We start from the raw sequence: 14,648 nt of genomic DNA, 5'->3' as shown, positions 1-14,648 counted from the left end.
TTTCTAATATGACGATTTTATTGTGGATATCAATGAATAAAGCTATTTAACTTCGCGTTTTCGCTCGTTCATTATGATAGTTTAGTTTCGCTCATTAAATTTTCATGAGAGGATGACACCGCGAAAATGCGAAAGTTAGATGCCGCGAATACATAAGTGTCCTAGGGTAGACTGACAATGCAATATTTGGTGAGACACTAGTAAAAAAAGTCTAGCGACACACAGCAAATGCCACCAATTGAAAAAAGTGTTTCACAGCTTTTCGGACTAAAACCATAAAGATTCATACGATTTTAAGAACTTGTAAAAATCTTTACAGTAGCATCATATCCATTGATCACGCGTTCATCAACATCTCATGACTCAAAATAATCTGGAAAATTATATGTAGTATCATAATTTTTTATCTGCATCACAATCATCAATTACCACCCAAAAAAATGAATCATATCAATTTTTGTTGCGATATTGATCCATTAATAATAGCTATTATAACAAAGGAAGTAAATGAAGATATTTGAGAATGGTTCAAAAGGAAGTGAAGTTTCTGGTCTAACACCCTGCGCAAGAATTAATTTGATTGTTTAAGCTGTTACTTAAAAGCAGCATTTGTAAGCAGAGCCATGTGAATGCCGGTATTCCGGCCGTTAGGGTTTCTGACACACCCTACACTATGCCGGAATACCGGCCCTTTAGGGTTCAAAAGGTTAAGCATTTTTAGCAATGTATGGCCGACATATTTTTCTTTTGGTATGGTTTCATATTTAACGCTAGCTAAAGCCTAGCGTAAAGCCATGAAAAATTGGCAGGTGTAACAAGTATGTGGACAATTGATTTCATGGCATGACAAGAAGTGTAGTGTAACGGATGGCAAGCCTGTCGGCAGAACTGAAGGTTCAAAGCTAAAATCCAATGCACAGCAGATTTTTCGTTGCTAGATTTTAATGGCTATAACTGGACACATGACCAGAAGACAGACAAACGCTGAGAGTTATATAAAGTTATATAAATATAGACTAGTTGTAAACCAAAATATAAGAATCATTCACATACTGTAAGCTATGCGCGAAAGGTAGCCTCAGATCTAAATATTGAGAAAACCAACAGAAGAGATTTTTAGCTGTAATCTTATCCTCCATTTTTAGGTTTCCATCACAACAAATTCATGCTGATCATAAATCAGTAGCCTGAACTGATGCTTTCTTATACTATAACTTGTCTTTCAAATTTAAAAGCAGTCAGATAAAAGAATGTAAATTTCTACCTATTTGCACAATATTTGACCACCAGACTATGACGATTTCAAAATGAGTTTATTGAAAGTGGCACTTATAGCCTTGATAAAAATAAATAAAATTTTTGGGCACAAAAATTATTTAACCATTGTGTATAATTTACATAGCATTCTATACCTCAACTGTTGGAAGCTGGTAAGCTATGTCAGAATTAAAACTTCAAGTTTTCATAACTTTATGCTAACATACAAATGATACTGAATAGTAACCTAAATGAATACCTGGATTTTATAACCAGATTTTTATTTAACAAACAAAATTTACTAAATTTTGAAGGAAGATTTTTGTTTATTTCTGTGTGTGTCCTGTAAAGATCTTACAGGTTTTATCCTTAGTGCAAGTCTTTGCTCGCGTTGCTCATCAGTCTCTAGAGATCTTTTCGCTATTATCCTCTCTCGGTTTTTTCCCATTCTTTGCTTATGCTGTTCATCAGATTGTAGAGATCTTTTTCTTGCAATTCTCTCTCGCTCACGTGTCAGTCTTTGCTTACGTTGCTCATTCGTCTCTCGGGATCGTTTTGCTGCAATCCTTTCTCGCTCACGTGCCAATCTTTGCTCACGTTGTTCATAATTCTCTAGAGATCTTTTTGCGGAATGCCTCTGTCGGTCTTTTGCCAATCTTTGCTTTCGTTGCTCACCAGTCTCTAGAGATATCTTTGTTGCAACCCTTTCTCGCTCAAGTGCCAGTGTTTGCTCATGTTGTTCCCCAGTCTTTAGGAATCTTCTTGCTGCCATCCTCTCTCGGGCGTGCGCCAGTCTTTGCTCACGCTGTTCATCAGTCTCAAGCGATATTTTTGCTGTAATCCTCACTCGGTCTTTTGCTCGTCTTAGTTGACGTTGCTGATCAGTCCATGATGCTCGAAGTCGCGCTGCCCTTTCTCTGTTACTTGCTAAGCGTTTATTTCTTTGCTCTTCATTTTCTAAAGCTCTAGCAGCGGCTTTCCTCTCCCTGTCTTTTCTCAGTCTTGCTTCTCGTTCCTGTAAAAAATCATTGCTGGTCCTTTATATATTTGAGGGATTACTTCAAAACTCAAATTGATTATGGAACTCTTTTGTAATTAAAATTTCATTGCAACAATAGGTCTAAAAAAGGGTTTGATGATGAATTAAGTTAATTAAACACTTTTCAAAGAATCTTTTCAAAGAAAATAGAACTATTTATTTAACAGTGACAAATCAATTACTAATTATAATATCTACTCAACAATAGAGGGAGATTGGAAATTAACTAAGGGATAATCAATACGATTTCGAAATTAGCAATGCTCAAACTTGAAGCACTACATTCAAATTTTCTTTACAAAAAAACAACTTTTTAATAGTAATGATAATAAAACCAATTGAACTTTATAAATGTAATGATTATATATAAATGGCAAATATAAGAGAATGAGGAATAACTGATAATAATAACCTTACAGAATTGTACAGTAACTATGTTTGTTCTAAAATATAATTGCTTAACTTTTTGCTAGAGAAATGACATAAACGTAGTTCATCGGTTCTATATGGAAACGAAAAGTATCATTTTTAGTTCTCAGTAGAAGTTTATAAAGCCGTCACCTAGAAACAATAAAAATGCAGCCGAACGCTTCTAATCTTAAAATTTTGTCATCAAAATATTTATCTAAGAATTACAAAATGAAACGATTATCTGAAGGACATTTTATTTTGCTACAAGATAAATAAATACGAAATCGCGATTCATCGAAAACCGTAAAATGCCAGTCAGCAAGCGATTCAGCTTTCGACGCAAAAGAATAAAACTTTTATTTGATTCTGTAGTGGTCAGCGATCATTAGACTGATCATTACAATAATAATTTACATGATAGTAGCGATGTCAACTCTGAAAACTTGTAATATATATAGGAAAGTCAATCTTATGGAAGGTTGGACTACGACAATGCTGTATTCTTTGGTGTTGTTGGTGTGAATTCTAGAAAAGTTCCTCATAATAGCAACTCCACTACAAGCAACACTCGTGCTACTAGCTCTAATACACCGCTTACTACTACTGAGGGGTAAGAAGATGGATCAAATGTAATAACACAGGCTTTCAATGGTAGAAAAATGTTACTGACTTGGATGGTAACAAGCTTTCATCGTTCTACATATTTTCCTCTCAGTCAGGGCCCAATTTCACACCACCTGCTAGTACTCCACCGCTAAACTATTTTGATCAATTCTTCCTTCCTACTGAGCAAGGTGTAAGTAATTTGTGAAAGCTTATAGTAGCAAAATCTAATAAATATTATGAGTACACGTGCAAAGATGAGAGCTCTGCAAACATAGTCCAAACTGCATTTGTGGAAAACTGCTACGATGGAGTGACAAAGGGCAATTAATGGATTGTTTGATCAAGGGTCTGTGAAAAGCTCCAGACTAACTTAAGGTTAAAATCGCCAAAACTTTATCGCCCAAAAACAGACATGCCCAAAATGATGTATATAGTGAGGCAACCTGTCCCCATCTCTTGTATTCACATTGGCTATTACCATGAAAGTCGAGTCCGACGCAGCCTTATTGGCATATATTTATATTTGTTTATGATTGATTGCTGGAATAAAATTGTTAATCTACCTACAGATACACTATTATAAGTGTCGAAAACGTCTTACACAAAAGTAATTAAAAATCGGTCATATTAGTTTCCTTTAAATGCTGTGTAAACATATAAGTACTGAATCCAATTTTGTCAGTCTACAGTAATTAGGTTGTCAAATTAGCTTATTTCCTTATTCCATCGAGGCCTTCGTATCAGCAAAGTTTTCAGAACTTTGCTACTAACACCGGAAACTAGTTACAAAAAAAATAAGGTAGCCGCATATTTGAAAAGAATATGCTTGAATATATGGCGAAACCATCTGCATCCCTACATAAAGGGTCATGCACGGTCAACGTTATTTTGTCATTTTCGGTATCAATTTGTAGAAAAAATCTACTGGCCATATTTAATTCATGGACTCAAGCACAAAACAAATGGTATTTAGGGTTGCCCAAAATAGTGAACACCAAAAACCATCAATTTCTTTGAAATCAATTAACCCACCGATTCTGGCAAAGGATTAATAAAGCCATTCTTGCACCCGGGTGGCGGTTTGTGGAGTGAACTCACCTGTTTCACTTAGCAGCGTGGAGCATAAAATTTTTGAGTAGCTCTTAATATTTGGATCGTTGGAATTGAGTGAGCTATGCAAAAGTACGTGCCAATACAATACACTTCATAAACCCGTTTATCGAACAAGATTTTGGCACAGGTGGCAACGAGGCTATGATGTATTCAATACGAGGCTATGATGTATTCAATACGTCTGCAGCATAACGTTGCAGATGCCTGTCAGCTCTAGCCATGGGGCATCTGTCCCATATTTTAACCACTTGATGCTCAGAAAACTCTCAATCACCTTTGCAGGAACTTGAGGCATTGTTACAATTATGTTGTTCGTCAATAAAATGTGTCGATTCAACGTGTGCGATCTAGTAATTGTGTGCGATCTGGTAATTCAGTAAACACCCTAACATGGAAATCTTCGAGATCACAGACAATGTGTTTTAATAGCGATTAACATTTATTAGGACCTATATAAAATTTTGAGCTGATGGTTGGCTATAGGCTAACATTTATCGCTTACGGATTATTATCTTATACACTCACGCTATATATATATATATACATGTATATATATATATATATATATGTTACGATAAAAGCACCCGCATACATTTTTAAATAACTTTGATATCACTGCGTATATTTTATTGATCAATAATATGTACTAGGCACGAGCTTTATGGTTTGTCTGCCCACTGAAAATAAGGTTATTTATAAGCTTTATAGCTGCTCGCGCTTTATAGCTGCTCGCGCTTTATAGCTGCTCACGAATATCGTTCATTCTAATGAAAAGCCTTCAAAACTACTCTGCTTTGTATTTAGAAAGAAAAACTTTAATAAAACTTCAAGATCTGAGTAAATGAATTGTCTACTAGCCAACTCTATAACATCCCTCAGATCACGGTGTAAACAGTGAGGATCAAGGATTCATAAAGCTAATCACCTCGGACATAGATCCTACTTGGCGTGCATGGGTAGGTCGTGGATCCGTTTGCTCGTTTATAGTGTTACAATTCGTTGTGAGAGAATCGTCAAGAAGCTGATTGGTTGTGAGAAAGTCTTCATGAAGCTGATTGGTTGTGAGGGAGTCCTCATGAAGCTGATTGGTTGGGAGAGACTCCTCATGAAGCTGATTGGTTGACACTTGAACTAACTGAGGTTTTTCGCTCTTTTCTTTTTTTAAAGCTGTCAAAATTAATTCATTTAGAGCATCACGGTTGATCTTCTTAGTAAACAAACTTATTTTTTAATTGCATGCAGAGCATGTCATGTTTAGACAGACTAGTATCCTAGACACTCCACAACCCTGGATACTAGAGTGTCAGGTGTGCTGATAAGGTACAGATTATAAGTATCTTCACAACATTTCTCATACACATGAATGTGGTCAGTTGGTGCAGTGGTTAGAGTGTTGGTCTGTCAAGCTGAAAGTCATGAGTTCATATCACATATGATGAATATCTTTTATCCCATATATTTTTCTGGACCTTCCATTGCTGAGTCGACAGACGGACTTATAATAGTAAATATTGCTAGCAGTATTCATGGCATGGTTTTCGTAGACCTGCTGAGGTGACTAAACCAGAGTGAATTGAGATATATTCTTAAATGATCATTTTCTGGAACATGCGGTAGTTTTAAGACGGAAAAACATCTTCAAGCACATAAACTACGCGCAGGCCTGTATTCACTGGTTGCAAGTTGGGGCGGCTAATGTTAGGCGACTAGTTATGAACACCTGGGGGTGTGGAGGGGGCAGTGTAAGCCCCCAACAGGTTTCTCTCATGTTGGGCCTCAGCCGGGCTTCTCATGTAAAGTTTTAAAAAATTTTATCGAAAAGTATCAACATTTTTCTATTTTTTGAGATTTGTTTTGTTTTAGATGATGTGACTGCCGGGAAGTTTTTAGATTAAAATAAGCAAAACTTGACTTCACAGTTAAAACGTTCAAAAAAGGACATTTTTCTTTTAAGCGCTTTAACAAAGATCAATTTTGCCGATTTTATTTTAAGTTCAACCGGAGGTTTCCACGCTTTCGATGGGACATGGCCAAGTGGATGTTTGGTAAAACTTGACCTTTGCAAACCTTTATAAAAGTCGTTAACAAGAATATTTTGCTGCTGATGATGATAATAATGACGCCTAAGAACTACTAAAAGTTTGTTTGTCTCTATGGCTTGGAATAAAGTGATATTCTACAGCGATAAAAACCGTCTCCATAGCCGTTGTGCAAATAACTGTTCAAGTTAATGATGTTGAGGTCGAGTTATCTGAATCAATTTATCATTGCGTGGGAGCGAACCAAACAAATCCGTTCGAGTTAACCTTGTGTTCGAGATGAAATGTTACATTCTATCCGAGGGCGAGTTATCTGAGTTTGATTGTACTTAGCCGTGAAAAATTCCTAAAAAGTTGAGGCGGCTCTGCCGGCCCACTGCTGCCGGCCTGACTACATGTGCAGAAATTTGACTGTGAAAGGTATCATAGTTATTATCAAATCTGATAAGTCAATATGTTGGTTCATGCTAATACGTAAACATCTACTGTACAAAACATTCTAGAAGAATCTGCACATCCCTTTTGGAAAGAAGAATCTGCAATGTCCCTTCTGGAATAAACCAGACACAAAAATAAAATGAGAAAAAACTTTCATTCTCTCACGAAGTGAAACGGCAGATTAAAGTGGCAATCAAATAGAAGTACTAATGCAATAAAAACATACCGAGACCCTTTGACTGCTCATCATTGATATAACATGTGATTGCTTCAAGCATGGAATCCATCAAGTTAGCTATGATTTGCCTTATATCTTCATCAGCCACTCTGTTAGCATCCTGTCAATAGATAATTCTTACACAAATCATTGTAAATGAATGCCGATAACTTATTGTAAATTGATCGCAATAATGAGCATAAAATTAGTGACAATGACAAGAAAAAGGAGAAAAATACTGCAGTTACAGTAATAAGTTACAGTTATAAGTTACAGTACAGCCAACCAATAAATGGTTATGTATAGCTTTTCTTTTTGTATGGCCATAAGGATGAGTTTGGAAAGATCTTGGAACGGATTAGGCAGTTTACGCTACTTTACTGTTCGAATAACGTAAAATCCCTATAGCATAAACATTCTTGGAACGGACAATTTATGTTGTAGTAGTGTTTACTGCACATAATAATGTAACATTTTACTACAAATGGTAAACATGCGATCCATGTAAGTAATTGTTAGTCTGCGAGTGTAAGTTGTGAATCAGATCGATTAAAAAACCCTGTTTAATCCACTGTAATATCTTATTATTAGGTGTTTTTTGCAGGTTTGCAACTAATTAATTTACGCTTACCTATTTATTATATGAAAAATTGATTTGAGATACGAAGAAATTAACATAAGAACTTGGTCGAGAAACGCAAACTCCTATATCAAAATGTTACTGTATAGAGTGACCGTATCGTGAACACCTCAATTTCCTGTTTGCTTACCATTTCTCTCAGTTGAGTTAAAGGTCCATCCATTGTAATTTCAATGGTCTTCGTGCCAGCAGTATCAGAAGTCTCTTTGGCAGCGTAGAGATCGGCTAATGATTGTACACTGATGATGTATGGCCCAGTATCACCACTAGTAGGAGCAATGACTTTCGTTTTAATAGCTTGGCTCTCACCCAGATGCGAGTTATCCAGATCAGAGGAACAAGATTCAGGAATACTTCCGCCAGGCTTTGGGCTTGACACTCGATTGTAGCAATCAAATGTAGAACTATATTTCTTCTAAAGACAACAGAAACTGAGTGATGTAAGAGTTGGTCATCCCGTTGAAAGATAAAATAGGATAAGTTAAAGTAACATTCTAATAAGAATAATACATTAAAAACTTTAGAAGGTGAAAGTCCTCAATCCTATATTAAAGCTAACATACCACAACCCTGAGTCACAACTTTTATACTATTTTTAAAATCTTTTACGAACTTCCAATGCAGATTGGGACTCAGCAAATTGTAGGAGATGTGAGAACAACTCCAATGATGAAGTTAAGCTATCAAGCGATGACTAAATTGATCTTACTTCCAGGTGAACATGAAGCGCAAGTGGACTGTCTTAAAGATAATATAAATAAGGCATAAGCATTTTAACTTCACGTAAATGACTCATTAAGTTTTACCTCGTCACTTTTCCCATGTGATTCAGCTTTTTGAAAATGAATCGAAATTTGTTTTTCTACATTTTCAACAACACTATAAATCAATAATGCTACAAATGTTGGAAATATATGGTTTATAATTTTATGGTTTATTATGTATGGGAACATACGATTATCAATTATTTCACATGAAAAATTTGAGTGGATAAATGTGAACATTACTGACCTGGACAGACGGAGCAAAAGTGCGATGTTTGACTGGTACCTCTGAGGGATGTAATAATTGACCATTCTTTATAAATACCTCAACTCCTGCAATAATATTTAATTTCAGTCTTAACTATCCCTGCCTCTACTAACCATGACTAACTACAACTGATGTGGTTTCCTACCAATAATTGTAATGAACTGACACATCTCACATTCACTATCAATGTGAAATCAGAATGCTTAAACCACTCACTATGCTTTCACGAAACAGTTAATCTGCAACTTTGCACTATCCACAAGTTTGAATTACTCACGCGAAGGAAACAGCAAAATCACGTTTTGTTAATCATAAATTTTTATCGAATGTTGTCAGCTGGTAAAAGATGAAAAAGGCAATTGGGAATGATGCGCAAAACAAAATCGGGAAAGCTTTTCAAATTTAAACATTTCCACTCAACCTGTTCCTATTTCGAAAACGCGATGCTAATAAAGACAGTATGCTGCTAAAGTCTGATGCTATGGTCTAAAGTGTCAAATTCTTTATTTCTTCTAACTAAGCAGCTGTGTTAGTACATAACATGCAAATCACCTTTGAAACACTTATCAAATAGTAACTCCACGTGCATACAACTCCAAATCGACATCATGGCAGCATAGTGATAGGGACACAGGCAGTAGTACCAAAAATGTACAAGCGACCTAAAGTTAACTTTGCTTAAAATGTATCCCACAGTAACTACTAAATAAGTAGTAAGAATCATGATCTTCAATAATGGTGATGAAGCAATAGGCAATCAACTAGGTTAGTAAGAGTAAAATAGTCTTGGAATAGAGACCCATCAATATGTAGCATCTTTATTGCACTTTCTGCACTATTGCTATTTCATAAGTTTTTCACATTTTTGTAAAAAAAAAACAGTAACTGTCAAAATATAGCAAGCGATTTATCCTGTTTAATCTAAACAAACGCTCACTTAATCTATAATAAAAAATACTTCTATAGACCAGGATCCTGATGTGATATTAACCAGCTAGTAGTGCTATACTATAAAAACTAGATTGTATATATGCAGTATATATACCGTATATATACAAACCATGAACAGATACCATATATTATAAGAAGCTCCAAGCAGTCAAGCTTCATGCTAACCTCCAACAGGTTGCCACAAAAAACTAAAAGTGTCCAGGCTGACAGCATGAGAATCTTAAGGGGTGATCACCTAAACAACAATGAACCAACAAATGTGACAATTCTGAGAGGGCGAATCAACCCGGCCGGTCACTGCAAATACCGAATGGCTGCGGTCATACTGGTCTATCCTTGCCAGCGCAGTGAACTTCTGTTGTGGAGAGCGGCAGCTGACAAAGCCTCATGTACCCTTAAACCTCTCATCAGCAAATCTGAATAAATCACAAAGCACCACAAAATGAACTCATACTGGTGGGACATCGCTCAGTACGAAAATGTCCAGACTTTCAAACTTAGCTCTGCATCGTGGAGCATCAAAATAATTTCAAATTGGCAGAATACAGAAAAAATTGAAAAAAAAGCACAATTGTATCATATAAACTGCGAAAGTAGGACACTGACAGCGCAGCTCTGAGTGAGGTAAGATTCCGAAACACAGCTAAAATCAGAGAAAAAATAAGCTACACCATCTATTGGAATGAAAAGACTGCAACTGTAAGCAGCGAATCAGGTGCAGCTCTTGCTATTAAAATGAGCTTCTTTCAAAATTGATATAGAGGCCAAAGGCAATCAACAACAGGCTTCTGTCACTCAGAGTCCAATGAAAGGTGGTATACCATGATAATTGGCTATGCTCCTACAATGACGAACACACAAGGTAACATCACCAACTTTTACCATCAGCTGAACCAGACATTGAGATCAGTCCAGCATCTGATAAGATCATGCTCATGAGTGATTTCAATGTTAGAGTTTGACAAGATCACTCACCCTGGCCCAGGCATCCTAGCTGTCTCGAGTATTCCTGTTGGAAGCTAAAGACCAAAGGCGATCTTTTTTCAATTTGCAGTGAACTCCAACTCTGCATTACCAACACCTTCTTTAAGCACAGACCAGCTTACATATACTCATGGATGCATCAAAGAAGTAAAAACTGGCATCCATTGACTTAGTCGTAACAAGACAATGTGATCTTCCAGCAATCTGGGATGTAACAGCAATAAGAGGGGCAAACAGCAGTACTGACCACAACATAAATGAGAACTAAAGCTGAGTTCGAAGTGAGGAGAAAGACAATAAAAGAGGAAATGCATGCTGCCCGAAACTGAATGTTTCCTGGCTTACGGAAACTGAATGTTTCCTGGCTTACGGAAACTGAATGTTTCCTGGCTTACGGAAACTGAATGTTTCCTGGCTTACGGAAACTGAAGGACAACAAGATCTAGTCGGCTCTCCAAATCCGCCACGTCAGGTCTCAGTGGATCTAAAGAAACTGGACAGTAAAACTCCAAAAAGAGTGAAGAACATGTAAAACACATTTAAAGAGATTGTATAACGCATCAAAACACCTAACCACTGTCACAAGAAAATATAAAGAATGATGCAATGAAAAGAATGCTTAGCTCCAAGATCTTATTGATAGCAGAAATCAGGCAAGGGCGTATATGCTCTCTAGAAATATCGATTTTAACGAATCAAATAATGGAGTGGCCAGGAGAAAGTCCGCAAGTAGATGTCGGGAGCTTAAGGTAACCTGCACAGGCTATTGAACAACAGTGGTTTATCAACACCAACACCATGAAATGGTTCTTCCAAAGCACGAAGACCATCTGAGGCACAGAAGTGAGCCATCCTGACCAGTTGTTGGCCAGTGACAGTGTAACGCTTCTGACAAAAAATAAGACTAACTAGTCATAAATGCTGATCAAGACCTGAGACAAGCCACAGTTCAAAATGGGAATAATGAAACTAAATGCGACTAGTGAGACTAAATAAACTAATGGCCTGAAATATTTGAAATCATCAAAGCAACTGAGATGCTGAGTGAAGGGAAGTCACCTAGCTCTGATGGAATCTACCCCGAGATCATCAAACAAGGAGGGCTCAAACTGATGAGTGCCCTTCATGAGATAATGGAGGAGGCATGAAAATGCTGTAGTCCCTCAGAATTGAAAATACGTCCAGCTCGTAACCATCTTCAAAAAGAGTGACCGCAAAGTGTGTGTGTCAACTACAGAGGAATTTCATTACTATTCATTCTCAGCAAAGTTTTCGCACATGGTTTTTTAATAGATAAACTTATGCAGAAAGCATAATTATGGTACAGCAAATATAATAATTGCATTAAAGCAAAGGCACGAAAAATGAATCGAATAAAACATGCCTTTATACATAATCGTCACGAACTCCACAAAAGCTTTCGATACTGTAGACCAGAGGTTCCCAACCATTTTTTGGCCTAGGTACCCCTTGGGATTCATATTGCAAAAAATGTACCCCTTTGGAAAACACAGTTCAATCAAGGGTATTATTGGTCTAACTTCATGAATATGACATGTGTGCATTATTGAAATGTGTCACTTAAACAGGTAAAGAAATGTGATTTGGTATGAAATTGCTATTTATTAAAAGAATGATGACTATGCAGCACAATTTTTATACATGGCAGTGTTTTGTTACTTTCCCACTTTATTTAGGCCAGTCTAACGGGAAGGCTGTGCCTGCTTTGCATCAGTGATCTGTTTGATGTTCAGTTCAGTAACAGATAATGAAACTCTGAGGTCGTCATCAACATTTAGTCGTGAGCGATATTTGCTTTTCATGTACCAAAGTGAGGAAAACTCTTGCTCACACTTATAACTACTAGGAAATATGAGCAACACTTTTAAAGGTACCACTGAAAGCTTTGGGTAGGACGTTATTAATGAGCACCAGAACTTGCAAAGAACGCAATCTTCAAATCTATCATTTGCACCAAAGTCATTGAGAAGGTCAATCAACTGTTCTTGCATGTCACTATCAATATCAGCTACATTTAACTTAAATGGGTTTCTAGCCAACTTCAAATCTGTGTCATTCAAGTGAGGAAAATATTGTTGAAACTAGCAAACCAGCCAAGAGAGGTGGTCTGCAACCAGATCTTTCATGAATAAAATTGAATCATGTGAAGGCAATACTTCTGACAAGCTATCAAACATATCAAATGATCAAGCATTGACTTTCTCCACATCTCTAGTTTCATGATAAATGCTCTAAGCTCGTCTGTAAAATCAATTGTAGGGGTAGAGTTCCCTTGAAGAGATGCATTGACCGTGTTTAATCTTAAGAAGATATCTCTCAGATATGCAGCTTTCCATTTCCATTCTGAAGTCCTTAACTTCTCACTGAATCTTGAAGCTTTCTCAGAAGTCATTTAGCAAAGAAAGCTGCAATCTCATCAATCAGTCCCACAAATCGATTCAGGACATTGCCTTTAGAAAGCCATCTCACTGCTGTGTAGTTAAGGAGGTTTTCATGATCTGCATCGCAATCTTGACATAATTGATGAAACAACCTTGTGTTTAGGGCTGATGCTTGCCTAAGTTTGTCTGAATGGCAAAACTAGTTGGCTTTAAAATGATACCAATAATAGCTCTATAGCAGTGGTCTCAGCAAAGTTATTAATAATTAGAGCCAAACAAACCAAAAATTTATTAAGCTTATAACTTGTATTGTACCCCCTAGATTTCTAAAATGTACCCCTAGGGTACTTGTACCCCAGGTTGGAAACCCCTGCTGTAGACCAACCAAACCTCGGGAAGATCCTACGATACTTGGTATTCCAATTCAGTTTATCAACCTGATAAATACTCGGCACACCGGCATGCCGGCTACAATTATTCTAAAAGGAGAATTATCAAACCCATTGCAGGTCAACAATGGTGTTAAACAGGGATGTATGATGGCTCCGACTCTAATTTCCATCTTTCCCTCAAATGTTCTTCAAAATGCTTTTTAAAATCATGACAAAAGTGTATGGATACAAAGTAGGCTTAGAGAAGATTAGTTCAGTGTAAACCAATGCGAATCTGCAACAAAAACAAGGAAGATCACCGTTAAGAAACTCAGGTTTGCTGATGACACTGCCTTTGTTGCACACACTCATTATGAGACGCAGGAAATAGTCAACATATTTGCTAAATCTGCTAAAGCTTACGGACTTGAGATGAACCTCAAAAAGACGGAAATGGAGTTCCAGCCCACCACTGGAGTTCATGAAATTGGTAAAAGTAGTTACAACTACAAAATGGATGATAAGATAAATACTAGAGTGCCCTATATCAGAAGCTGTTTCGGATGACTAATGACAAAAATGTGGTGTAACAAAAATTTTACCTTCAAAACCAATTGCTCCGCATATCAGGACACCATTCTATCATCTCTGTTGGATGTAGCGAAGACCTGGTCAGCATACAAGCTAGCTTCTCACAAATTAAACACATACATGATGAGATATCTACGTCAGATTCCTCATGTCAAGTGGTGGGATTAAATCTTGAATAAGGATATGCTAGCTCAAGTCAACCTACCTGAAATGTATGAAATCCTCATCCTAACGATTCTTGAAAAAAGGGCTGGACATGTACACAGAATGAAGGACACAAGACTACACAAACAGATCCTTTATTGATAACTCAAAGAAGGAGTTCCTGGTAGGCTGCAATTGAGGTTCAAAGACACAATAAAACGCAACATGAAGGAAAAGAAGATATCAATTGGAAGTTAGCAATCCCTCAGCAAAATCGAAATCAATAGAAAAGTGTGGTTAATCAGAAGACATCATCGAATGCGGAGAACTGATTTAAGTGCCATACCATTTAAGTCCTTGTGGAGGGTGTTTATATCATTGGTATAAGCTAATATGAAAAATCTTCAATGTTT

The 14,648-nt window shown here is 36.8% G+C and overlaps 1 protein-coding gene across 1 annotated transcript in view; it reads right to left on the bottom strand.

Moving 5' to 3' along the window:
- Positions 1–1,083: 1,083 nt before the first annotated feature.
- The window catches only part of LOC137397364 (uncharacterized), a 32,000-nt gene continuing 18,435 nt past the window's right edge, over positions 1,084–14,648 (bottom strand). Inside the window, exons 13-17 of the mRNA XM_068083653.1 lie at positions 8,772–8,857; positions 7,891–8,175; positions 7,130–7,241; positions 5,352–5,593; positions 1,084–2,272 (exon numbers count right to left, since the gene is read on the bottom strand). Of these exons, the coding sequence (XP_067939754.1) occupies positions 1,559–2,272; positions 5,352–5,593; positions 7,130–7,241; positions 7,891–8,175; positions 8,772–8,857 (1,439 nt within the window). The 3' untranslated portion in view covers positions 1,084–1,558. The remainder of the gene's footprint in view (positions 2,273–5,351; positions 5,594–7,129; positions 7,242–7,890; positions 8,176–8,771; positions 8,858–14,648) is intronic.

Source organism: Watersipora subatra, chromosome 5 (genome assembly GCF_963576615.1).
Source record: "Watersipora subatra chromosome 5, tzWatSuba1.1, whole genome shotgun sequence".
Taxonomy (NCBI): Eukaryota; Metazoa; Bryozoa; class Gymnolaemata; order Cheilostomatida; family Watersiporidae; genus Watersipora; species Watersipora subatra.
Note: the sequence above shows the minus strand (reverse complement) of the source record. Positions and strands in the feature narration are given on the sequence as shown.